The 26,755-nt window shown below is 46.2% G+C and overlaps 2 protein-coding genes and 2 long non-coding RNA genes across 6 annotated transcripts in view; 3 read left to right on the top strand and 1 right to left on the bottom strand.

Annotated features, from left to right (window-relative positions):
- Positions 1–9,200, bottom strand: part of tmem245 (transmembrane protein 245) — a 14,660-nt gene extending 5,460 nt beyond the window's left edge. The window contains exons 1-15 of one of the 2 annotated variants that reach the window (XM_062539364.1): positions 8,545–9,200; positions 7,878–7,995; positions 7,202–7,297; positions 6,947–7,066; positions 6,653–6,841; positions 6,155–6,324; positions 5,203–5,226; positions 3,517–3,621; positions 3,322–3,404; positions 2,949–3,039; positions 2,693–2,791; positions 2,400–2,531; positions 2,010–2,132; positions 1,326–1,471; positions 715–815 (exon numbers count right to left, since the gene is read on the bottom strand). In XM_062539364.1, the coding sequence (XP_062395348.1) occupies positions 715–815; positions 1,326–1,471; positions 2,010–2,132; positions 2,400–2,531; positions 2,693–2,791; positions 2,949–3,039; positions 3,322–3,404; positions 3,517–3,621; positions 5,203–5,226; positions 6,155–6,324; positions 6,653–6,841; positions 6,947–7,066; positions 7,202–7,297; positions 7,878–7,995; positions 8,545–9,159 (2,212 nt within the window). In that variant the 5' untranslated portion in view covers positions 9,160–9,200. The remainder of the gene's footprint in view (positions 1–714; positions 816–1,325; positions 1,472–2,009; positions 2,133–2,399; positions 2,532–2,692; positions 2,792–2,948; positions 3,040–3,321; positions 3,405–3,516; positions 3,622–5,202; positions 5,227–6,154; positions 6,325–6,652; positions 6,842–6,946; positions 7,067–7,201; positions 7,298–7,877; positions 7,996–8,544) is intronic. The other variant, XM_062539365.1, reaches the window with a different exon arrangement.
- Positions 9,196–14,241, top strand: LOC134083194 (TOG array regulator of axonemal microtubules protein 1-like). The gene is made up of 8 exons (XM_062539366.1): positions 9,196–10,211; positions 11,052–11,547; positions 11,828–12,032; positions 12,362–12,467; positions 12,658–12,890; positions 13,124–13,282; positions 13,879–14,004; positions 14,166–14,241. The coding sequence occupies exons 1-8, from the start codon at positions 10,086–10,088 to the stop codon at positions 14,176–14,178; spliced, it is 1,464 nt and encodes a 487-aa protein (XP_062395350.1). The 5' UTR covers positions 9,196–10,085; the 3' UTR covers positions 14,179–14,241.
- Positions 14,242–16,147: 1,906 nt separating this feature from the next.
- On the top strand, positions 16,148–24,762 carry LOC134083185 (uncharacterized). The gene is made up of 6 exons (XR_009939713.1): positions 16,148–16,314; positions 16,392–16,504; positions 16,594–16,685; positions 16,768–17,431; positions 17,878–17,937; positions 24,519–24,762. It is a non-coding gene; the product is annotated as an uncharacterized LOC134083185 (long non-coding RNA).
- On the top strand, positions 23,297–24,201 carry LOC134083186 (uncharacterized). Of its 2 annotated transcripts, XR_009939715.1 has the most exons (4): positions 23,297–23,584; positions 23,662–23,774; positions 23,864–23,955; positions 24,038–24,201. It is a non-coding gene; the product is annotated as an uncharacterized LOC134083186 (long non-coding RNA). The 2 variants fall into 2 exon arrangements; XR_009939714.1 differs by having other exon boundaries at positions 23,662–23,955.
- Positions 24,763–26,755: the final 1,993 nt, after the last annotated feature.

Here is a 26,755-nt window from a genome sequence, read left to right as displayed (position 1 = left end):
CGTGGCCAGCTCCAGCAGCTGTGTGGGGCCGAGAGGATTAAATATAGGATGCATGTGTTGGGCTGCATGCGGCGGCAGTATGCTGACAGTAGGTGTGACCGGGCCCTTGGCACGCAGGAACCTCCGGGTGACATCAGCCACGCACCGACCGAGCGCGCTCGCTTTCCGCTCCACTAAGCCTCCGCTCCCACAGCCGTGCCAAGGAGTCTCCCACTCAGGATCTGGCCCACTCCTAAGCCCTGACTCACTGGGCCTCCAGTCCCAGCGCCATGCACGCACCACACTTGAGTATTGGGACTGCATGGGTGGCGTAATAAGCACTACGGATGTCTTGAGACACTTGTGTCTTCAAATCACCACTAGCTAATTATATGGTTTAATCAAGTGGTAATAAAAAAAGACGATAACAACTCAACTTTTCGGTCAACTAGAAATAGTACCCAGGTTTGCCATATATGTTTAAGCTTGGTAAATGATGTGACTTTATCCATGCAGACAGTCAGTCACAATAAGTCAGAATGCATTCAAAGAACAGAGGTCCGTTTTGGGACAACAATTCTCGTGTCATCAGTTGTGTAAACAGGAAATGCTTCCTAGAGTCTCTCTGACAGGAGATCTGAGAGGACGAACCAAGCCAGCAGGGACACTTGGACTGGGAGGAGGTGGGTGTGTTCCGTGTGTGTGTGTTTGGGTCACGTCATGAGCCTTACCCACCTGAGGGGATGAAGACAATGTTGATTCCAAAGACGGTGTGCGTGAGCCAAGTGTAGAGACCATAGAAGCCTGCCATCTTCAGTGATGCATCAAACACCCCCCTGCAGAGACCGCGCCCCACACACACACACACACACACACACACACACACACACACACACACACACACACACACACACACACACACACACACACACACACACACACACACACACACACACACACACACACACACACACACACACACAAATTCCTTCTTAAGATTTTGCATCTGTCCAGACAGTCACAATAGCAGGTTCATTTTTATGCAAACAACAAGCTACAAACAAAGACACAGAGGAGGCACAGACGAACACTTGAAGAGAACATTTCAGTGAAAGGAAGTGTACTGTAGAACAGACTGAGTAAACAACAGAGAGAGGGGAGAGAGGAGAGGAGAGCAGACTGAGAGAAATGCAATCAGCAGACACACAATGCGCTTTGTGACTCAATGGCTCCCTCCTATGTCTAGCACTAGGAACTACAACAGCTACTGAATGCGTGTGAGCATGTTGGCAGCATATGGAAGTAATGCTGTGTGTGTGTCCGTGGAGGGGGATTTCAGGACACACCTGATGGCCTCCTCCACCGACTGGCCGATGATGTTGGACGAGGGCCCGGGCTGAGACAGAGGGGTGAGGCTGATCACCCACTTGACTGGTTTGTAGTACTCGCCACTGGAGCTCAGCAGGTAGAAGAGGGTGGTCAGGAAGATCACCTGCTCAGCAACAGCACACATACACACACACACAAGAAAGAAGAAGTGTGTGTGTGAGTGAGAGAGAGAGAGAGAGAAATCTGTTCAGCCAATTATAGCAACAAACCACTCTGAGTGTGTGTGTATGATTGTGCATAACCATTAGCTGTAAGACTATCACATTTCCCTTCACTGCTTTCTAAGACCTCTGTGCTACGCTATACCTTCTATTTAGAAATTGCATTATCTTCCAACTGCCTCAGTAATGATTTTGGTTGAAAACCATTACCCTTTTTTCAGTGCCATTTTTGTGCTAAACTAAAATGTTTGTTTCCTTTAGCAGTCTCTCAACTGTTTTCTGAGTTTGGCCCATCAGCAGAGGAGCTTTCAGTGGTTATTGGTCATGAAGTATTTGCAACGCTAGAGGAAACGACTCCTCATATTTATGCTAGTGCTATCATAGCAAATACTACTGAAATGACTCAGTGCTGTTCCTCCCTCTTGGTGTGTCCATGGTTACACTACATGTGTTATTATTAGCACAATGTTGTATACATACCAGAGACAAAGCAAAGTTGAGTAACGCCGTGCCGCTGTGAAATAGGACCGTTAACAGAGTGGTCGTCGTAGAGATGAGAAGTCCCAAGTTTCGACTCATCACTATCCACAAAGACTCCAAAATCTGCCAAACAGTCAACACATACCTTAGAACGCACACGGCGTCCACAAATCCACTAGGATTAATAGCACGGTTTCTAAAATACTTCTTCACTCTCTCACAAATGTTAACGACTATGGGCTCCATATACAAAAAAGGAGATCTCACATCAAAGATACTTTATTTACATGAATGGATGAATGAATGCAGTCATTGTTGCCAAAGCTTTACTTATTGGGTAACTGAAGGTGTACTGTGCTCACCCCCACCCTCACTCACTCACTCACTCACCGACAGAAGGGTCTCAATGTTCTCCTGGAGGAAGGAAGCGATATCCTGCCAGTCCAGAATGTCCCCCAGCCAGCTGTTCTGTCTCTGCGCAGGCCACTTATGGTGGCGGTGGCGTCCCGTGTGTGTGGCATTCTGCAACACAACCCCACTGGATGAGTGTGTGTGTGTGTGTGTGTGTGTGTGTGTGTGTGTGTGTGTGTGTGTATGTGTGTTTTACATATATCTGACATACGAGTTTCTGTACAGTGTGTCAGAGAGAGCGAGAGAGAGAGCAGAGTAATAGAAAACGTTACCTTCACAAACCAAGAGTGGTACAATCTGTCCCAGAGTTCCAGCACCTGCTTCTCTATGACTGCTGTGTGATTCACTTTGTCCCCCAACATTTTGTGTAGCTGCTCAGGGCCAAAAGAGTACAAAATGAGTGCACTTCACAAACTCCTCTGAATGAGGAGAATGCAGACACGTGCCATACATACTGTACATACGTACATACCTCCTTTAAGATCATAAACTTTAGCACTTAAACACAAACTTCACGCGGTCGGTCACCTTATGCGTTATCCATTCTCGACCGTGTTGGTAGACATTGGTTGCAGCCGAGTTTAAGGCGTTCTGGACAACTCGTGCCTCTGGAAGCCAGCTGCACGTGTACACACACACACACACACACACACACACACACACACACACACACACAAAACAAAGACACAGACAGACACACAGACACAGACACACAGTAGACATTAAAACAAGTTAAAAAAAAAAAATAATAATAATTTTCATTTTCATCATTTCATCAAAGTGCTCTGTACTGTGTGCTCCCAAATGTTCCTAATGATGGGAGTGCTGGTCGTGTGTCTAGTCTGGCTCCTACTGCAGTAGCAGTGCTAGTGATTGATTGAGCAGTTTAACAGTGCCTTACTTTGCCCACTCCGGGTGGTTGGAGACCGTCTCATTGATCAGGTTACTTGTGACCTCCACGATGTGAACACTCTCATGGTGGACCTAGACACAAAAGGTCAAACAGTCAGAATGGAGCTGCAGAGCACACACTGTGGCCTTTGAGAAGTCGTACACGACTATGATGCAGTACGGTAAGCCAGTGGGGACACAATACCATGACTGTGAGCAGCAGGGCCATCAGCAGAGTCCCAGTAACAAGCAGACAGATGATGAAGATGCTGATGAGTTTATCCAGGCAGCGTTCCAGCCATATGATGATCTGTACAGAGAGACAGAGAGAGGCCGTCCAGAGGGACGGCGAGTGTGGAGAGAGAGAGGAGAGAGCAAAACATGGCAGCACCAAATTAGACGTGACTTTGGAAATGTCTGTGTACATGTGTGTCTGTGTGCGTGTGCGCCCATGTGAAGTTCCAGACCTCTCGGGTCCTTGTTCCAGCCCTGAGACCCAGAGGCCCTGAAAACCATGTCGGCATTCGCCTCGGCACCTCACTGCATATGCACACACGCAAACACACATCACCTGGGAAACACACATGCTGATTATCACGTCGCCGGGGGGGGGTCTTAGTAAGTTGGTCATTTCATAGCTGTGTCCTTATGGGAGTGGGAACACAGCTAATGCAATGGAGGGCTGTTAGTACCAATTTCCTTTTTTTCCCTGCATGTTATTTCCATGCGTTAGGCCGGGGAAAATCCCCTTGCACATCAACACCGACTATAATACTACAGGTGCTCCTCCTCGCTGCACAAATGTAATTTAGCTCTGACGCAACACACATGGAGGTTATGAAGTTCTACTGATCCCCTGAAGCCTTCTAATGCAGTTAGTCTATTAAGGGCTGGGGCAGTACTGTGAAGACTTGCATTACTGTTGACTAGGAGCTGGGATTCATACAAGGAAAAAAACATTGATCCCCTTAATCATAGAAATAGAATACCTAAGACATGTTCTCATTCATGACTACACTATATGCTCAGGCATGCTTTGGTAAATATGTTCAGATAGTTATGTCATATTCAATACAATGCATAACGGCATTGAATGACATCGGGAGCGTGAAGAAAAGTACATAGTCCAGAACCCTGAAGTGGTGCTATTTGCTAGTCTAGGTATTCTATTTCTATGCTGGTAACCCTCACCAAGACGGTCCTCCTTGGATACGGTATCCAGAGAGGCAACCCAGTGGGCTCCTACACCTGGCGCTCGGTTTCTGGGCCTTTGCCCAAGTTTACCATTACCGTGGTTCCAGCAGGGCAACTGGCTGCGACTGGCACAAAGCAGAGCCACACACACACACACACGCACGCACACACACACACACACTACACAAAAACACACAGAGGAGCTGTGGAAAAAAAGTATTCCTCCAAACTTTGCATACGTCAAACAGCGCACCAGCGCATAAACTCTCTTTGATTGTGAGTGCGTGAGGAAATTGGATGGCTTGTGCATGTATTTGAATATGTACATGGCGTGAGTGACTTTGTGTACAGTAATATGAGCATGGATGCGTGTGTGTGTGTGTGTGTGTGTGTGTGTGTGTGTGCGTGTGTGAAGTGCGTGTGATGGCCAGAGGCCTATACAGTGTGCATGACTTCCACAGCTCCAGTGCAGTCCTCAGTCAGAGCAAGCAGCCAAAGCGTGTAATTCAGCAGAGCCAGAGATGGAGGGATGGAAGAGGATGAGTAAAAGCATCAGTCCAAGCCTCTAATGCGTGCGCGTACACACACACACACACACGCACACACACACACACACACCGCCACTCTTTCACGCGTTCCCTTTCTCTCGTTCTTTGGCCGATCCTATCTGTTCCGGACTATTGTTGAGGGTCTTTACCTGCTGGTTAAGCCAATGCCAGAGCTTTGGGGAGACAAACGAGAGAGACAAACGAGGGATTAGAGAGAAAGCAGAGAAAAACGAGTGCAGTCTGAGCAGCACATCACATGGTTTCCAGGCTGGGGGACGGGATCAGTTTAGATTAGGTGTGGAGGGGGAGGGCCACAAGGAGGGTGAGGAGGGACAGGCTTGTGATTGGACAGGGAGAGGGGACTGTGAAAAACTTGGGGAAAAAAAGAGAAAAGTAACAGTCTGTCAAGTGCTGTTTCATGTGGCAGACCTGGGGTAGAGGTGGTGGGGTGGGATGGTACAGAGGAGGGAGGGAGGGGCACATCATCAAGGCATCACAACAATATGTGAGGCATTCACACACACACACGGTGAGGTGTTGAAACTTACTCTGAAGCTTATCAGGCCAGCTGTGCAAGTTCCCTCAACGTTTCTTAGTCAGACGTTAGAATTCTAATTCTAACATTAGAATTGCCCACCAAACTTACCCACGCAACTAGTAGATCTTGCCCACCAAACTTACCCACGCAACTAGTAAATGTATCTGGGCAGTCCTCTGCCCGCTGTGATATGGGCATAGGCATGTTCACTGTGGAGTGTGGTGCTCAATAAACGCTTGGCTTGCAGAATCTTTCTCCAGTGTGTCTTCCCAGAATAGCATGTGAATGATATCAAAACTAGTTTTTTTTCCCCCTGAGACCACAAGACCCCCCTGAAATTGAGGGATTCTACCATAAAACTCCACTCTACTAAGGCATTCACACTTGCTCTTGCATCAACACACACACACACACACACACACACCACTCATCCTTAACACACGTGCTAGATCTGTTTACGAGAAGGGGGGGTGGGGGGGGCATGATAAGGCCTTTACAGCAGTGACAGGAGCCTAGTGTAAGGGACACGATCTGACAGTGGGCAAGGCCACGAGGGGTGTTACCTTGGTGTCAACGCGGAGCAGGAACTGAGAGAGGCCCCTGATTGGTCCAGGCAGAAGCACTTCCTGTCTCTCTCCAGCAAATTGCTGAAGTTTGACCCACCAGGAGGACAGACTGCGCTCCGCAAAACCCTTCAGGCCAAAGCGCACTATGGCTTTTTTCAGAAGCCACGCTAGAACACACACACAAAATCAGGTTAGGGACAAAAATGGGCCGTCATAACAAAAACACAAACGTCTGAACAAACGTACAACACAAATTTTCAGACACTCTGTATTTGAGTGGGTTATGCAGTTTGGCGTCAAACACACACATACAGTTCATAAATGCATTTTGCTGAAACATTTCAATGTAACACACATATACAGTAAACTTAACAAAAGCTTGCAAACACACAGACACACACACACACACACACACACATACAAATATATATATACTGTATATATATATATATACAGAGAGGGAGAGAAAGAGTGAGAGAGAAAAACAGACTGTACCAGCTACAGGTATGGGGAGCAGCTGTATGATCCAGAGGTTGAGGAATATCTGTACCACGACGAAGGCCCATCCCAGCAGCACAAAGTAGATGTCACTGGCCTTCTTCTTCTGACGCAGGGCGCCCAGCTCTGGACGGGCACGATTACGCCCCTGTCCTCCAAATGGCCCATCTGGCCCGTCCGTTGAGTCTGGAGGTGGGAGAGACCATCTCAATAAACTTGCATCTGCATGTCTGACAAGTCATGTTAGTGGTCTGTGTGTGTGTGTGTGTGTGTGTGTGTGTGTGTGTGTACCTTGTGGTGGTGCTGTGTCACTCTTCTCTTCCTCTCCCTTAGGCTGTGCATGAGTGCTGCAAGATATAGCCATGAAAAGGGTGCTGGCAGCAAATGACAACACCTGCCCTGGCAACTCAGCTGGGGAGAGAGAGAGAGAGGAGGGGGAGGGCGGGGGACAGATTGAGGGAGTCAGGGAGAAAAAAAACATTCAATTTCACAAGGAATGCATCTGAAGTGTTAGAACTTGAACCCTTGAGTCCCAAGGCTGCTTACTTCTACCAGGCGTGGGTTGCTTCTCTTGGGATCCAATAAAGAGCAGTACTACTGCTAATACAAACACAGGAACCCTCCACGACCCTGCCAAAGACACTGAGATAGAGGTGTGTGTGAGGAGAGAGATAAGAGGAAGAAAGATAGTATGTAAAACATAGGGAGAGGAATATGGCAGAACTGTAAAATGGGTCAGCTCATTGCCAGAATGACTGACCGAAATGTCAGCGCTTGTGTGTATTGTGCATTGCAATTCACAGGGCCAGTATTTGAGAATAACCTATATATTATATCTATGAGAAAGACACAGCTGTGTTCTAGAACTCTCCAAATGTGTGTGGCAACTGACAATGTCAAAGGCCAAGGCTGAATATGTGCTCTGCAAGCATGTTGCTCTGTGACCATTTTATCAGAAAGATCAAAAGTTACCCCTTTACTTCACTCACTAAATATAGAATCTATGACCCAGAGCTATAACAAGAACCATGACCTTCAGCACACACACACACACACACACACACACATACACACACACACATACACACACCAGTATGAGATTGAGAAGTGAAGTGGAGAAAAGCCTAAGCTGAAAGTTCCATAGCGTACTAACATTGTACCTTACAGTATATGTTTGAGTGTGAGTGTGCATAATTGTGTGTGCTAATGGTGTGCCACTCACCAAGGTAGAATATGAGAACAGTCCACACCGGAACAGACATGGTCCGCAGGTAGCCCTCCATCCCTGGGGTCCACTTGAAGGCCACTGCCAGAACATAGCCAATCACTAAGGTCCCCACCTGATAGAGTCACAGAGAACACCACTCTCACACTCAGCTCTGGTGCCACTTTTGTTCATACACCACACCACAAGATACCAATCAGGGATTATTACGTTGTCAACAACTAATCTAGTCTAGTTAGCTGTAGTGGAAAATGTACTGCGATGTAGTAGGTATACTGTGACCAACCCCAAATGTTGATATTGGGGGGTTTTGTATCCTTGCCTATTTCAAGTGAGTATATACTGAGAGGGTGATGCTTTTTAGGTGTGTGCAGTGCATAGTCCTGCGTCCTGACTACACCATTGGTTGCAAGCTCCTATAATACTAGGCTACATTCTCATTCAACATGGGATAGAGAGGAGAAATACATCCATTATAATAGGCTAGTTCACAGCCAGTTACTCCAAAGTGCAGTTGGTCACATGAAGATTCTCCAAGAGAGACATGTTTACCACGCCCTCTTCCTCCTGACGAGCCGAAACATCATCGAAAGTGACAGTACAGGGACAATAGCGTCACGCCCATTGTGTGTACCATGCTAGCAATCACTTTGTAAACTCTTACCCACACAGCGCTGAAGCAATCCAGTGCAAGGGAGATGGCAGTCCAGACATGTCCGAGGATCACCTGCATTCCAATAAGGCTCCAGGACAGGTAGAGCACATACAGTAACGGAGCTCCTGCAAATATGACCAGTAGTATTTTCAACCGTTCCAGCACCAATGTACCCAGCATGTCAACAACATAATTGACACACCACACCGGAACTAACAACGTCCCCAGTACCACCGGGGTTCCCGTCTCCTCAAGTCCATTAAGCCAAGAGCGGCAGACACGGGCAAGAGAGTGCTTGAACGGATGTAGGAATGTTCCGCACAGCACGGCCCAAAGCAGTGGACGAAGGAACGCCTCCAAGATGAAGTAAACTAGTACCGCAGCTCCGCAACAGATCGCAACAAAAATCATCGCCCCGGTGTTGTAAAAGGCCTGTTTGATGTTTTTGTCGAACTTAAGAGATGTCGTTGGCTGACCCAGCAGCTGACTGACCATACCAACGGCAGGTTGCATTGACTCGCTAAAGGACACATAGCGCGGCCGGGCCGAGAGGGGTGTTTCGGCCTCCGGAGCTTCAGTAACGGCCGGCTCCTCTTCTAGTCCGGAGCCCTCCGTGTCGGCCATGTTCGTAGTCAGGCTACTCCGTGTGCCTCCGAAGATACCAACACCACGGTCTCATTGGGGAAATGGGGAGGGAGGAGGGATGACAAGGAAGGAGGGACAGCGGAAACGTACACGGAAGTGGGCAAATTGGGAAATGGTGTTTTCTTGGTCACCGCTATCACCGGCCCCCAGTAAAAGAAACGAATGATGATCAGAAATAATAACTGTTGGCATAGAAACACATGATAAACACACACGATAAAAACGCACATGATCACATCATCACACTGACAAATAGCTAGAATCTACTGTCATAGCCGATCGAGGCTTGCAGTAGGCCTAGCTTTAGGCTATCCTATTTATGTAGGCTATGCCTGCTACTGAAACTTTGTAGGCTACAGATAGGCCTACTGATGTTCTTAACAGATCTATTATTGGAATCACAATTTAATAGCCTACTTATAGCCTAAGTAATCTTGAATGTGGACACTATTGACCAACCTTCCGTTTTTTTTAATATAATAGGCCCTACATTTATAAAAAATAAATGTGCTGTGTATTATGTTTAAGCAGTTCTCCCCTCTGTTTGGGATGAAATAATCATATAAACATAGTTTATTTAATTAACTGAAGCAGAGAGGGTTAAAGTGGAGCTTTGACTGAAGTTATGAGCTGTCCAAAGTTACTGTTCGTTCAAGGGGAAACTTAACGGTCCAACGTCATAGCAGGTGACGTCACAATTACGCTCCTGTCAATGTCAGCGAAATTCTTATTTCAGATCATTTATGCATATCTTCACCGCAGGACTCACCGCTTTTTTTTTCAGTAGCCTAGATCATTTGGATTTGGTTCAGTCTAGATAATATTCAAATTTGATACGCTTTATTTCTGCTGATTCTCATCAACACATTTTTAATGTAGCTCCTGTCCGCGGAATTTTAAATGTAATGGATCTTCAAGAGGAGTTTGGAAAACTCCATGCAGACAGTGAGGAGATGAAAAAGATGTTACAGCTCCTGCTTTTACACCAGGAACAGTATCAGAACACCGGCAACCTGAGCTGTACCGCATGTGTGAGTTCCATCAAATATCTAAGAGCAGGTGTACAGTTTTATATAGCCTAATTGTAACGAACTCTAATCTATCCCATGGTCCCTGCACTTGACATCTATGTTGAAAGGGTAAAGGTCAAAGTTGAAGTATGTTTTGACGATATGAAGTGACCTTTCCAGGTCAAAGTTGAAAGGGTAAAGGTCAAAGTTCAAGTGTTTTGATGATGACCTTTGAACTGTAGCAGGATTGTGGTTGCCATAGTTGCAGCTTTGGTCAAATACCATAGACTCACATTATGATAGCGTTCAGCTACCTTGAAATGTAATTATAATGTAATCCACCTTACTCCTTAACCCGGAAATATGTATCGTTGCGATGGTTACGATACTGTTTTCAACTTCCGTTCATTCTATTAACATGTGCGTTCTCCGTAGGTAACTAGATTATGCCTCAACTTAGATTTCTTTCGAAATGTTGACAATTCTGCCCTCAGCATGTATATACTACATCATATATAACCGATATAAAATAGAAAAGTTTACTTTTATATGCGTTATGATATGTTAAGCACCGTGAACCGTCACGTTAAAATATATACAATGCAGCTTCGCCGGAAATAGAAAACCGTTTTAGGTGTCATGGCGACCCCCATTGTTGGCTGCGGAATATCGTGGATATAATACAATGTCATTAATGATGTAATAACAACATAATGATGCCTTAGTTATTCACTAAATAGTGTACTAGTGAAATGGTGAAGATTTCAAACGCAGCATGGTGGTTGGGCAGTTGTGTGTTAGAGGATGTAGATGGTGGCCATGTTTGATGCCATGTTGCCTCTTCCCTCTCTGCAATCACAGCATCGGCTGCTTCCTCATCTCCAGCCTCGTCTTCTGCCCTTGCCCCAATATCCCCACGGCCCACTCCAGCCCTTGCATGCCAGTGCGGCACCTGGCCAACGGAAGCTGCTAGCCCCCATACCCCCTGCATCCCCCCACCACCAGCTGCAGCGGTCTGTGAGGGGTATGCTGAGACCCCTGAGCTCTCATCAGAAGGAGCGCCAGACCAACAAGGAACTCCTGCAGGAGGTCGTGGAACTGGCTGAGGAGATAATCTTTCAGGAGGAACTCGCCACTCGCAATGATGCCAGGGCCTTGGCCCAAACAGGCAGCTCTGTGGGCAGCTTCAGGCCTGTGGATCGCAGGACCCCATCGGCACCCAGTACTCTGCCCTTCATCAATTCGCCAATTGCCCCTGCTATCCCCACCCCCCCAAAGACAACCAGTCACAGACAGTTTCAGAGTAGACTACCCCGTTTCAAGAAGACAATGTCACTCAATGTGGTCACTGAGACAGGTGAGTAGTCGCGCTTACACACTCTCTCCCTCTCACCTCACACACACAAACACACAGACACACACAGAATATATCGACTCATACAAGCTAGCCTAAAGTTGCAGAAAAGGATCCACACATCATGGGCAGGTCAAATGATGAACACTGCACGCAGACAATGTCTCAGTCTTTATTAGCCTAATTGGAGATCAGTGCCGTTATCAATACAAATAATAAGTTGTTTGCCATGACAAGTGTAGACAGGATTTCAGACAAACATACTTGACCTTTGACCTCCCAGAGCAAAAGGCCGTTGATGCACTGACAGGGATGCATGGGGAAACAAGAGAGCATAAGGAGGTGAAGAAGAGGAAAGTGAAAGAGGCGAGGCACGCCAACAAGACCCAGCTGGCCAAGAGTCTCCCAGAGTTGGCCAGACAGCGCCCTCTGTCCTGTCCCGAGGAGGCCCTCCTGCAGGCCTTTACAGCGTTCAGCGACGATGACTGGTGGGAGTATAGCTTAAATAGGCTAAGCTATTATGCTATCCAGATAAATCGTAGGTTTTTAGCTAAAATAGATTAGACTAAAGTAAGATACTGTTAAGAGTTAAGGGTTGTGAAGAGAAGAGAATGTAGTCAAGGCTATGCTGACACATACACATACCGGCTGGGGATCAAACTGGCAACCCCTCAGTTATAAGCCCGAAGCCGTAACTAGTAGGCCACGGCTGCCCCAATAGTATCTACATGTAAGAGTTTACATGGAGATAGAATACTTGAACCAAGTGCATGTATTACTATGTTCCTCTGATGTGAGTGTGTTGGTTCTACTACAGGGAGAAGAAGATCAAGGCCCTGATCTCCATCAGGTCTCTGGCTCAGCACCACTCTGAAGTGCTGCTGCCCAGGCTGCATGACGTCTGTCTGGCCGTCAATAAAGAGGTGAGAGGCTCGCTGCTGGAAAACATTCTGGAGCACATGTTGTATCTTTTGTTCTGTTTCAAACTAGACACGATCTATTGAAATGCCTGAAATGATGGTACTAAAGAAATTATGTTAACTCTCTTAGTATTCAATACATGTCCAGTCAAAGTGGTACAAACTGTCATTCCAAGTCCCTCCTCCCAACCAGGTGAGGCACCTGCGCAATGTAGTATCCTGCGCTGCCATGGTGACACTGGCACACCTGTTTGCTCACCTGGGCCAGGACATGGATGCAGAGGCCGAGGGCACAGCCCGAACACTGCTGCCAAAGGCTGGAGAGTCCAGCAACTTTATAAAGGACATGGACCTGGCCCTGGGGTATATGGTGTATAGCATCACCCCCATCCGCAGCATGAACGCTCTGATCAAGGGAGGACTCAGGTTAGGGGTAGAGAGATTAAGAGGGCAAGAGTTTTTTTTCTGGTTAATTGCTTTCTAGTGCTTCTTAATGTTCTGTGTTACCTGGATCTCTTGATGTCTGTATCAGTTGTTACTCACCTACAACCTCTGTCTGTTGTTTCTCTGTCTCCCCTGTTTCTGTCCCTTTGTCTCCCCTGTTTCTCTGGGTTATCTATTCTCCTGGTGTGACTTATTGGTTCTCTGCTTCTTCTTAGCCACAAACACACAGCCGTGAGGAAGAGCACTGCACGGCACCTGGAGAAAGTGACGGAGGTCATGGGGGCAGCTTGTCTCTTGTCTGGCAAAAAGGACTTGACTGCCCGCTTCATCCAAGTTGCCAGCTGCCTTGCCCTTGACCACGCACTGGAAGTCAGGTTGGGAGCACAACAGTATTTCTTGTTTCTTTACCATTTACTTCTTGACTTTGGATAAAAATGCTAGTTAAATTAATACAAGTAAAAGTAAATGTTTCTAAATTAACCAATCAGCTAATCAGCAAGTTAATGTTCTATTAGGAGATATCCAAAAGTCATCTCATGTCACAGCACTACTGAATGTGATTATCTGTTAGTGCATGGCATTGAAATAGTTTGTTTACAGCTAAAATATAGTGAAGAAATAGTGATTTAATATTTAGCTTGTAGTAGTAGTCCACAAGAGTTGTACAGTAGACTGGCTGACAGCTGACTGATTATCAAATCTCCATGACACATCTTTCCTGTAAACTAAGGTTTTGTATTCAGCTGTAAACCTAATTCCAAAGAAAATCTGCTGAGCAAATTCAAAAGCACTCACAGATTTGTTAGGGTTCGCCAAGGCTATAAGTTGAGACATATATAAGATATGAGATCTTTTAGGGCAGGGACAATGACAAACATGCCATTGTCCCAATTATAAGTCAGTGTACCATCAAAATGATTGAAATTAATTGGTGGATGGTGACAGTTAATGTATTTTGTGTCTGAAACAGGAATCAGGCCCGTAACATTCTGTCTGTAGTGGCTGCCCATCCTGACCTCATCAAGATGGTGGAGAGGTTCGCCCCTCTGAGTGATCAAATCCGCATCAAGGACTTTATTAATACATGCCAGAAAAGGTAGACTGGACACATCACTGGACACCATAAACACTGAACATTTTTCCTTTACATTTCTTTATCGGAGTGATAAATGTGCCAAAATCGCTATTCATTATTGTTTAATCTGTGGACATACAGGGTAAATTGTTTTGGTAATGTGCTGTTTTTTTCCCCCACAGACCTTTGCGCTGAAGTAGACATCAGAGCCAGCCAGAATGATACCGCACCCACGGGGTCACAGACACACACACAACACAACTAACACACACACACACACACGGCAGTGCTATAGAGATACGCTAAAGCACATACATTTCACACATAAAATAAAAAAAAAACAACTAAAAGGCATTTGTCTGCACTGTTTCACTTTTTCATTACTTTGTAATATGAAAACATAATGTTATACAACAAAAAAAAGTCTTCCCTTTGAATGTGAGCACTATAGAGCACAGATCTTTGCAGCGTGTATAAAACTATAGGTAATACATTTAATTTTATTTACTTCTAGAATCTATTTAAATTATAAAGGAAATGGAATACATTTTTGTTTCTCTTACTTTTTGAAGCATGTTTACAGAGACGTGGTGATAGACAAGAAGAATTTGGTGAAAATGTGGTGGCATGTGCTTCATCTCCAAAGCACCAGCAGGCGCGCCTGCAGAAATTAATGTTATGGTACACATGGTAGGGTGGTTGCTAGGTTTTAACTGTGGAAGTGGTTGCTAGGCTGTTGCGAGGGTACTTGAGGTGGTTGCTATGCTGGTTGCTAGGGTAATCATGTTGGTTGCTAGGTTTTAAGAGTGGAAGTGGTTGCTACGCTGTTGCTAGGGTAGTTATGGTGGTTGCTAGGTTAACTCATTAGCTGCCAGCCATTTTCAGTGCAGAGCACTTCATGCTGCCAAGCATTTTACAGCATTTTGACTGATTTTCAAAGACCCACATAGCGGTGAGTTTTATGACTATGCACTCTAAAAAATGCTGGGTTAAAAACAACCCAAATTTAGTTATTTTCAACCCAACTGCTGAGTAAAATGGGGTCCAACACAGCATTGGGTTATCTTAACTCAGCAAATTGGGTTATTACATTTAACCCAGCGGATGGGTTGATATTTTAACCAATGTGTTGGGTTATTTTGACACGAATGTTTAGTTAAATTTACATAATGTTTGGGTTATATTTGAAACCAAATCCCAAAAAAATCCACTGGTTCATTTTTAAAACACTTCACTTAAATAGCCAAACTTAAAGTCACACATTTTGTTGACAGCTTGGATACAGACAATATATTATATGAGAAATGGGCAAGAATAGCCATGCAATGAAATAAAACAGACATGATTATTTATTTTATACTTTTCTTTATTTTTGAACAGTCTGTGATAGGCTACTTCCATGAAGGCAGGCAGATTCCACGGTCCGTTTCGGGGGTCAGCCCTGTCAATCAAAGAAAAAAAAAAGAATCAGTTATTTACAGAGCTTTATATCAAGACTTCCATGAACCATTATCAATGAATGATGTTGACAAACATTAAAAATCCACCAGGAGACCTAATATTATGGCGTTGTTTTAATCCTAATACAGGTAATACAAAACGTGCGTTTGGAGATGATGGATAAGCAGGCTAATAAACGTAATTTCAGTAGTGGCGATGCTAACGTTAGCTAGCCAATGTTAGCACGTTATTCAGTCAGTGGATCCAAGGTGTTTGTAACGCTACTACCAAAATACACCCAATAAGTAACATGGCTATAATATGAAGCTACCCTAAATTAGTTAATAAGATGTTGTTTGCCATGATTATTACCGTCAGTTACGTGTGTTGGGCAGAGACTACTTCGCTGTAGCCTAGCTAACATTAGCTGATAAACCTCAGCTGCACCACAAAGCATAATTTTGTTACTTGTCTGCTAACATTACCTACAGCTGTTATGCTAATTTTAGTTCGTTGTAAACGTTCGTTTTGTTTCTGTTCAGCGGTTCATACCCAGTGAACACAGAACTGTGTTTTTTATGAGTCTGTCTTTGTGTAGATTTAACATGAACAGATATTGTAAGTTAATGTTAACTTAGTGTAGCGGTGTGGAATAGTGCACCTGTGCCTTTAAGGGCTCTACTCTCCAGTCGTTGTCATTAGTAAACTGAGTGGACACAGCGGGGTGGGCTCTTTATAAGGTGACTGCCACCGTGGGCCAGGTATGCAGCAGGGGTTGAGCTAGTCGTTTGGCTTTTCCGGTGGTGGTGACTCTTCCGGTCATTAGGCTGTTCCGGTCGGTGGTTCTCTCCTGGGTGGCAGCCGGTTTTGAGATTTCGCTCCGGTACAGAGGTAGGTCTACATATTGGTTAATGCTGTTTATTACATCACGGCAGTGATGACCACTAAACCCTATTCTGCTTTGGTAGGATTATCGATCGCTCTGCGTTGTGTTGTGTTGTGCTGTGCTGTGCTGTGCTTTGCACTGGGTGCGTTCTAAGGGCTTTGCGCCCCTGAGTGTTTTTGATCATCGTGACCGCAGGTACTCCATTTCGTTGCTCTGAACTTTACACTTTACTTGTCATAGTCATGTGAACTCTCGAAACTGCTGTAACATCCACTTCATTTTAGTCACATAGGTCTCGTGGGCAGACTCGTTCCCCCCCCCTCCCCACGCATTGTTTGGTCGTCGTCCAGTGTGTGTGCTAACCCTTTCCGCTGTGGTATGTAGCCATCTAATATCTCCGCTATTCTTTCCGGCTAGTGATATGGTGAGTAACGCTTTGTTTACATATGCTCCAGCAGGTTGTAGGGTGCTGATCGCCAGGGTCATCCTTTGCTTGCTGCTGTTTTGCCTCTGTTTGTTCTTCCTTATTGATTGCCGTGTCTTGTCATTGTGTCTTGGTGTAAGAGTGTTGTCTTTTGTTTTTATGTGCTTTTGTCCTTTTGTGACTTTTCTTTCTGTACTTTTGGGAAGCTCGATGTAGCGCCCATGCAGGCATAGTTAGGCCTGCCAGCTGTGTACTTTTACAGCTAGCCTAGCTTTTGGGCTTCTCAAAGAAGTATTTGTCTTTGATCCTGTCGTTTGGATGGCCATCCACTCCCTTATTGTATGAATGTCTTGGTGTTTTTGATTTATTAGTTATTTGTATTTCATTGTAGTACAGGAAATTAGGTCGGCCCTACAAAGGTCAGCTTGTGTCATCTGAGCCTTTGGTGTTATTCCTGTTCTCTGTATTTGTCTTTGTCTTTGTCATTGTCTTTTGTGGTTTGTTTCTTGTTGTAGGAGTAGGGGGCGCTGCAGGGAAGGCTGGTCACCTGGTATCGGGAGTTTAGCTTGTAGTGCCTGTGTGGGTTCACTGTGTGTGTTTTCCAGTACTGTTCACCTGTGTGGGTTGCGGTGGTTGCGTCTCCTATATCCACGTGTGGTCTTGACCTCCCTGTCCTCAGGATAGCCTGCCTCCCTGTGGTAAGCCCTACTCCTTCTTGTCTAATTAATTGTCTTGTTACATCCCCATCCTGTTGGGTGCAGTCATACATTTTAATAATAAATTAATATCTTCTTAAGTTTTGTTGCAGCTCTTTCCCTCCAGTCTAAGTTCTGCATTGCTCCCATTCTCAGTGCTTAAATAAAAACATTTAATTTGACGGAATTCTGTCTCCGCCTCATGCCTGATTGAACCTGTGAGCTTTCCAATCTTTCTGGGTTAACAAGAACCTATTCCCTGGTTTGGACACTAGGGTGGCGTAGTCAGCTATTAAATTAACTTGCCCGTTTGTGGCACCGCCACATTTTGGCGTTAGTCGGCAGCAGGCATACTAGCGGAGACCGATTTTCCACTTTCCTTTAACTTAAGACTATTCTGAACCAGTTTGTTTTGTTCTGTGTTTATTTTATGAGTTTTCTTTCTTCAGAGGCAAAGCAGCAGCCAGCGGACGGTGGTAGCAGCAAACATCCTTATAACAACGCTTCTGGTGAGTTTGTCAGTACTGCGCAACCTGCTGTCAGCTTGGTCATAGATTAAAACCTAATTTTTTTATACTAATAATAATGTCGACTCCAATGGAGGAGGAATTGCAGCAGTTGAGGGATGTTGTGGCCAAATTGAGGTCTGATAATGAACGGTTTCAACGTGAAAGGACTACACCTAGTGGGCCAGGCCAGGCCGGCACTAGCTCTAATTCATCTATAAACCCGGCACAGGCCAATATGCACACTACAGAGCGGTTAGTATTTCTTCCTCGTGAGAAGAGGTGCCCTATGTTTCGAGGGAGTTCAGGTATTAGTATAGACGAGTGGTTAGACGAAGCCCGGGCCTGCATGCGAGTTCGTCACTTGTCTCCTGCTGACCAGGCTTACTTTCTTTTCGATCATTTGGAGGGGGACGCTCGGGAGGAGATTAAGCATCGCCCAAGGGAGGAGAAGGAAAACTCAGAGAGCATCATTGAAATCTTGCAGGACCTGTATGGTTGTCCTGAGTCCTATGTGGCACTGCAGGAAGCTTTCTTTTCCCGTAAACAACAAGAGGGTGAGTCCCTCCTTGAGTTTTCCCTTGCACTAATGAAATTGATAGAGAAGGTTAAGAGGCGTGCGCCGCAAGGCATTATTAATGCTGACGTTCTATTGCGTGATCAGTTTGTTGAGCACGTTTGCGAGGGCGCTCTTCGACGGGAGTTAAAGCAACTGATTCGTTGCCGGCCCACCGCGGACCTTATTGAAGTCCGTAAAGAGGCTATTAGGTGGGAACGAGAGGGTATGCCGGCAGCTCCAAGGGCCCGTAGTTTCTCGCTACCATCTTGTGGGGAAAGGCTGCATGGGCTCCCAATAGCATCATGTGCAGTTACTAGAGGTGTTACAGAGGAGGTGCCGCCTAACCTAGAGTTGAAAGAGCTAAAAGATCTGTTAAGACAACAGCAGAGCCAGATAAACCAGCTAGTCCAGAGTGTTGCTGCACTCCAGCCGCCCTTTAGGCGCACTGGGCCCCCACGTGATAGTTCCATCATTTGTAGGCGATGTCAGCGCCCTGGTCATTATGCCCGAGACTGTGATGGACAGAGGGCGTTCCACCAGTCCCAATTGACCCCTGTTGAAGCTCCCCCTCGCTCGGGTAGTTTACCATCCCGCCCTGTGCAGCTGTCGGAAAACTAGCACCCGCCGGACTATCGAGCCATAGTCCGGGTGGGGTTGTATCAGGCTCAGGGGTAGTTTTGCAATCTTGTGGTGCCATGGGTGGATTAATGTCCACTTGTCCTCATCTTGATGTCATAATGGGCGGGTCTAATGTTCCATGTTTGGTTGACACGGGGTCTATGGTGACTACCATGGCTGAAAGCTTCTTCTCAAAGAACTTTGAACCATGGGGCCAAGAGCGCCTTCAGTCTTGTCAGTGGCTGCAGCTACGTGCAGCCAACGGGCTGGACATCCCTTATTTAGGCTATTTAGAGCTAGATGTAGAACTCTGTGGCAAGGTGATCCATGCATGTGGTGTCTTGGTAGTTAAGGATCCTCCTGGTGGCATGCTTTCTAACGTGCCTGGGGTCCTAGGTATGAATGTCATCAGTAAGTGTTATCAGGAGTTATTTGGTCAACATGGTCCTTCGCTGTTTGACTTACCTTCGGTTTCTCAGGCCCCCAGCCCAGTGGTGCAAGCACTGCAGCAATGCCACCAGGCTGTTGTTCAGCCAACTGCTGAGGGTGTTGGAAAGGTAAATGTACGTGGCCAGAGAGCTTGTCTGATCCCGGGCGGCACTATCAAGTGGGTGGCAGCTACTTGCTCTGATCGATACTCTGGGCCGAACGTACTATTTGAGCCATCGGTATCAGGTTTGCCTGTGGGATTGTTGACCTCGCCAGCTTTAGTACAGGTGACTCGGGGTACCGTATATATACAGGTGACCAATGTTGGGGAAAACGATGTAGTCCTCTATCCTCGTACAAGATTAGGTCAGGTGAGCAGTGCTAGCATTGTTAGTCTGCCTACAGGAGTTTCTGAGGTTCGCTCTATTACTGCCACATCTGGTCCCTCAGCTGTAGAATCTGCCATTGTAGACCGGATTAAGGGTTTGGATATGTCCCCGCTTAATGACTTTGAACAGGATCAGGTTCGTACACTGCTTTTGAAGTACCATTCAGTTTTTTCCACACAGGAGAGTGACTTAGGTTGTACTAACCTAATAGCTCATGAGATTCCCCTTTTAGACCCAGTCCCAGTGAGGCAGCGCTATAGGCGTATTCCACCCTCGGACTATGAAGCAGTTAAGGCCCACATACACCAACTCCTTCAGGCGCAGGTTATTAGAGAAAGCAGTAGCCCGTACGCCTCCCCCATCGTCCTTGTAAGGAAAAAGGATGGTAGTTTAAGGATGTGTGTGGACTATCGGTTATTGAATAGCAAGACCCGGAAGGACGCGTTCCCATTACCGCGGATTGATGAGTCCTTAGACACATTGTCAGGTGCCCGCTGGTTCTCCACCATGGATTTGGCCAGCGGGTACAACCAAGTCCCGGTGATGGAGGCTGACAAAGCGAAGACTGCATTCTGCACACCTTTTGGTTTGTTTGAATGGAATAGGATGCCGTTCGGCCTTTGTAACGCCCCTAGTACGTTCCAGCGGCTCATGCAGCGCATGTTCGGAGATCAGCAGTGCCAGTCTGTTCTTCTCTATCTTGATGACATTGTGATCTTTTCTTCCACCTTAGAACAGCACCTTGAGCGGCTGGAAATGGTGTTAATGCGCTTGCAGCTGGAGGGTCTCAAAGCAAAGTTTGAAAAATGTGCATTTTTCAAGCCTGAAGTGCAGTATTTAGGACACGTAATATCTAGCCAGGGAGTGGCAACTGATCCGAGCAAGGTTGAAGCTGTGGCCAGATGGCGTCGCCCGACTAATATATCAGAACTTCGTTCCTTTCTGGGTTTTGCTAGCTACTACCGGCGCTTTGTAGAGGGGTTTGCCACATTGGCGGCCCCTCTGCATAGGCTGGTAGCTGAGCTAGGGGGTAGCAAGTCCAGGAAGGCATCTGGGCGGCCACTGTTAGAGGCGTGGTCTGGGGAGTGTGAGGAGAGCTTTGAGGGGCTGAAGCATAGGTTAGTCACTGCACCTGTTCTAGCCTATGCCGATTTTACCCGGCCTTTTATCTTGGAAGTAGATGCAAGTCATAGCGGCTTGGGGGCGGTTCTTTCGCAAGAACAGGACGGTAAGATCAGGCCTATTGCTTATGCTAGCCGAGGCCTTAGGCCCACTGAGCGCAACATGAACAATTACAGCTCAATGAAATTGGAGTTCTTGGCGCTCAAGTGGGCCTTATCCGAAAAGTTCAGGGAGTATTTACTTGGCCATAAATGTCTAGTTTATACAGACAACAATCCGCTTAGCCACCTCTCCTCTGCGAAGCTGGGTGCTACGGAGCACCGGTGGGCGGCACAGTTGGCTTCGTTCGATTTTGAGATAAAATATAGATCCGGTAAGTCCAATCGTAATGCTGACGCGCTCTCTCGGCAATATTCACCTGGGCCTAGTGAAGTGCTGGATTTAGTACCAGGGACCACCATTCCTAAGCTCCTGCAACAGGCAGTGGGTACAGAGACGAGCGTCCATGCTACCCAGTTGGTGATGTCTGCCTTACCCGCTCATGCCCCTCCAGATTTGCGTTTGCTGCAGTTGGCCGATCCTGTCATCCAAAAGATTTGGTCTTTCTGGCTGTCTAAGAGCTACCCCTCTCGGGAAGAGAGACAAAAATTGTCACCACATGCTGTCACATTATTGCGTCAGTGGGACCGGTTGACCGAGAGTAACGGTGTGCTATATCGTAGGGTCTTGCGCCCAGATGGAGGGGAGGAAGTTTGTCAGCTTGTCTTGCCGGTCTCCTTGCAGTCAGATGTATTAACTGAGCTGCATCACCAACATGGCCACCAGGGTGTCAATCGTACGTTAGAGCTAGTGCGTCAGAGATGCTATTGGCCAGCCATGTCTGCTGACGTGCGGCGCTGGTGTGAGGAGTGTTCTCGTTGTCAGGTGGCAAAGGCCAATCGCCCCCCTGCCACTACGTTCATGGGCCATTTGTTAGCATCTCGGCCAAACGAGATCATAGCAATTGATTTTACTACACTGGAACCATCTCAGAGTGGATTAGAGAGTGTGTTGGTAATTACAGATGTCTTCAGCAAGTATTCTATCGCTATCCCCACCCGAGACCAGCGTGCCCCAACTGTTGCTCAGATGCTGGTGACTGAATGGTTCTATCGGTTTGGCATCCCAAGTAGAATACATTCAGACCAAGGGCGCTGCTTTGAGGGTATGCTTATTCAACAACTTTGTAGCTTGTACTCCATCGACAAGACCCGAACGACACCGTACCATCCAGCTGGCAATGGGCAATGCGAGCGTTTCAATCGCACATTGCACAACCTCTTGCGCACCTTACCAGTTTCTCGTAAGCGGGACTGGGCAGCCTGCCTCCCCCAGGTCATTTTTTGTTATAACACCACCCCGCACCAGACCACTGGGGCGTCTCCACACTTGTTGATGTTTGGGCGAGAGCCCCAATTACCTGTCGACTTCATGTTGGGCAGGATCCGTGAGCCAGTGGCAGGCCGAGTTTGTGACTGGGTTCAAGAGCACCAGGCACGGCTACAAGTTGCTTTTGATGGTGCCCGCGAACGATTGTCTGCAGCTGCAGCACAGCGCAAGGCGAGACATGATCAACATGTTCGAGACCCAGCCTTAATGGAGGGTCAGTTGGTCTATGTGCGGGACATGGGAATACGGGGCCGCCACAAGATACAAGATCTGTGGAGTCCAGTAGTGCACAAAGTGCTGAGGGCCCCACATTATGGGGGGGCAGTGTACACTATTGCGCCTACCAACGATCTCCATAAGGTAAAGCATGTTCACCGTAGCATGTTGAAGGCAGTCATTGGAGGGGTGTTGCCTGTTAATCCTCTATCAGCTGGCCCTCAGGTTGAGACACCCATATGTCACCAGGGAGGTGAATCTAGTGATGAGGAACTCTGGTTGGATAGGCCACCACTCACACAGCCAACTGTCCCACAAACTGCTAGTGTGGAGGGCCCCCAAATTGTCAGCCCCTCTCGGGGCACTATTCTAGATCTTGACACCAGGGCTCTGCCCCCAATGGAACTAAGTGCTCCTAGTACTAGTGAACTACCATTGCGTAGGACCATTCGAACAACTGCTGGTCAACATTCCAACCCACATCGGCTGCCACGAATGGTGAGTGAAGGGGTTTTGGGGAGTGCCGAGATCTAACACCATCGTGGCCTGCTTAAGTTCAAATGCCGTTGGGCTTTGTGGCTGGTCTTATGTTTATTTTCTATCGTCGGGCCGACGATACATTGAGCGGGGGTGGATTGTAGCGGTGTGGAATAGTGCACCTGTGCCTTTAAGGGCTCTACTCTCCAGTCGTTGTCATTAGTAAACTGAGTGGACACAGCGGGGTGGGCTCTTTATAAGGTGACTGCCACCGTGGGCCAGGTATGCAGCAGGGGTTGAGCTAGTCGTTTGGCTTTTCCGGTGGTGGTGACTCTTCCGGTCATTAGGCTGTTCCGGTCGGTGGTTCTCTCCTGGGTGGCAGCCGGTTTTGAGATTTCGCTCCGGTACAGAGGTAGGTCTACATATTGGTTAATGCTGTTTATTACATCACGGCAGTGATGACCACTAAACCCTATTCTGCTTTGGTAGGATTATCGATCGCTCTGCGTTGTGTTGTGTTGTGCTGTGCTGTGCTGTGCTTTGCACTGGGTGCGTTCTAAGGGCTTTGCGCCCCTGAGTGTTTTTGATCATCGTGACCGCAGGTACTCCATTTCGTTGCTCTGAACTTTACACTTTACTTGTCATAGTCATGTGAACTCTCGAAACTGCTGTAACATCCACTTCATTTTAGTCACATAGGTCTCGTGGGCAGACTCGTTCCCCCCCCCTCCCCACGCATTGTTTGGTCGTCGTCCAGTGTGTGTGCTAACCCTTTCCGCTGTGGTATGTAGCCATCTAATATCTCCGCTATTCTTTCCGGCTAGTGATATGGTGAGTAACGCTTTGTTTACATATGCTCCAGCAGGTTGTAGGGTGCTGATCGCCAGGGTCATCCTTTGCTTGCTGCTGTTTTGCCTCTGTTTGTTCTTCCTTATTGATTGCCGTGTCTTGTCATTGTGTCTTGGTGTAAGAGTGTTGTCTTTTGTTTTTATGTGCTTTTGTCCTTTTGTGACTTTTCTTTCTGTACTTTTGGGAAGCTCGATGTAGCGCCCATGCAGGCATAGTTAGGCCTGCCAGCTGTGTACTTTTACAGCTAGCCTAGCTTTTGGGCTTCTCAAAGAAGTATTTGTCTTTGATCCTGTCGTTTGGATGGCCATCCACTCCCTTATTGTATGAATGTCTTGGTGTTTTTGATTTATTAGTTATTTGTATTTCATTGTAGTACAGGAAATTAGGTCGGCCCTACAAAGGTCAGCTTGTGTCATCTGAGCCTTTGGTGTTATTCCTGTTCTCTGTATTTGTCTTTGTCTTTGTCATTGTCTTTTGTGGTTTGTTTCTTGTTGTAGGAGTAGGGGGCGCTGCAGGGAAGGCTGGTCACCTGGTATCGGGAGTTTAGCTTGTAGTGCCTGTGTGGGTTCACTGTGTGTGTTTTCCAGTACTGTTCACCTGTGTGGGTTGCGGTGGTTGCGTCTCCTATATCCACGTGTGGTCTTGACCTCCCTGTCCTCAGGATAGCCTGCCTCCCTGTGGTAAGCCCTACTCCTTCTTGTCTAATTAATTGTCTTGTTACATCCCCATCCTGTTGGGTGCAGTCATACATTTTAATAATAAATTAATATCTTCTTAAGTTTTGTTGCAGCTCTTTCCCTCCAGTCTAAGTTCTGCATTGCTCCCATTCTCAGTGCTTAAATAAAAACATTTAATTTGACGGAATTCTGTCTCCGCCTCATGCCTGATTGAACCTGTGAGCTTTCCAATCTTTCTGGGTTAACAAGAACCTATTCCCTGGTTTGGACACTAGGGTGGCGTAGTCAGCTATTAAATTAACTTGCCCGTTTGTGGCACCGCCACATTAGCTTAACTGCTAGCTAATATAGCTGTCATGCTTGAGGCTGAATGAAATCGCCAGGCAGAATATTCATTCATATCACAAAGGGTATGTCTCTGGGTGGACTTTTAAAATCCGTCTGGATTTCTTTTTAAAATGCAGAAGTTAAAAACAGATACATACCTTCCGAAATCGCCTGATTTCCATTGCATTTGTTGGCAGCAGCTGCTGGACTGGACGGTTGAAAGAATATGTCTACCGATTTTTTTCTTCAACCTCTCAAATAACTATGCAGCTGTGTTAAATTCACCCAGGTGCTGGGCAGTGTGCTCCACATCAGGTGGGGGAGAGGAGGGGCACAGTCCTAAATGGTCAACCCAGCAGCGCTGTACTATCAACCCAACAAGCTGGGTTACAGAAATGACCCAATACGAGTTAAAACAACCCAATAAAATGACCCAGCAGCCTCAACCCAGCGGTTTGGTTGAAAAAATAACCCAGCATTTTTTAGAGTGTGTAAACACCTACCACAGGAAAGAGTAGAACAGTGTTTGAATTACCTCTCCGGCACCGGGATTAAGACAGGATTAAGGAAGCATTTTCACAAATTGCTTATTTACGTGACCTGCGGTTTAAGGCAGCGATGCGCTGAATGCGGGCAACTGACGTGACTTACAAACAAGTGAACAATGAAAAACCAGCCTGACGTTACGATATCCAGATACATCCTACTTCGGATCTCCGGAAACTGACAATATTTGTCCGTTTCCCGGTTTTAGGTTCGTGCATTGGTCTGCTTTAAAGTAGCCTGCATAGTAGGCTAACAACATCCACATACAATATCTTATTAGGCCTACAACAACGCCTGACAATGTATTCGTTTGGACAGCTTTATAGCCCTATAAAGGCTAAAATTACCTTTTAGTTTGTTAACGTTGCCTTGTTCTTACCCATCCTAGCTTTGCTGCCTCCCTCCTTTCTGTTTTTGTTGTTTAAAAAAACATGTTATATCCATGATGAGTCTTGAGTTAGTGCAGAGGTTCACCAACCCCCGTATTCCATGCCCAACCCTCTAGTGCACCTGCGCCATATACAGTGATGTCTGCCTACGTGTCTACGTGCCCACGTGCCTAGGTCACCTGATACCAGGCTTGTGCACAATTCCGAATTTTAGAATTTGCCTCCATTCAATTCATGAGTTGGAATTTGAATTGAATTGGCCCCACCCCACAGGAAGTTGAATTTGAATTGGAATTGGAATGACAGGAAGTGGAATTCAATTCATGGCAATTCAAAACAAATTCACAGTCACATAACAGGAAGAATGTGTTGAATCTCACATACATTCAGTTCAGGGAAAATTACATTGGAAATGTAATTGATTACTGTTTTCAATTATAAATTGTGTGTTTGTGGAGATCATATCTGACATATTTTGTGAAACTTAATTGTTAAACACTGCAAAAAAGGGTGTCTAAAAACAAGATAGAAACACTAAATCTGAGGTAAAAGGTACTCAAAACAAGTGAAATTTTCTCCATGCAGCAAGATAATTTCACTTGGCAAGATTTTGTGAATTAAGATAAATAAAAAATCTAGAAATAAGCATGTCTACAGAGGTATTTGGAAACTTAACATAAGCTGAAATTGCTGGTTTTAAGATTACTTATAAATATCATTTTTACATCCCCAAAATAAGTAAAATATACTTAATATAAGCATAAAATGCTGGTTGTAAAATGAGGTTCCTTAAAT

The sequence above is a fragment of the Sardina pilchardus genome, chromosome 6, assembly GCF_963854185.1.
Source record: "Sardina pilchardus chromosome 6, fSarPil1.1, whole genome shotgun sequence".
In the NCBI taxonomy this organism is placed as follows: domain Eukaryota; kingdom Metazoa; phylum Chordata; class Actinopteri; order Clupeiformes; family Clupeidae; genus Sardina; species Sardina pilchardus.
The sequence above is the reverse complement of the archived record's forward strand: the minus strand, read 5'-3'. Positions and strand labels throughout refer to the sequence as shown.

What these genes read in the sequence shown, in the direction of transcription:
- LOC134083194 (XM_062539366.1), top strand. Translation starts at nt 10,086, where the DNA reads ATGGATCTTCAAGAGGAGTTTGGAAAACTCCATGCAGACAGTGAGGAG. An exon ending in ACCTGAGCTGTACCGCATGT is followed by an intron (nt 10,212 to 11,051) that starts GTGAGTTCCATC and finishes CTGCAATCACAG; the next exon opens with CATCGGCTGCTTCCTCATCT. An exon ending in GCGTTCAGCGACGATGACTG is followed by an intron (nt 12,033 to 12,361) that starts GTGGGAGTATAG and finishes GTTCTACTACAG; the next exon opens with GGAGAAGAAGATCAAGGCCC.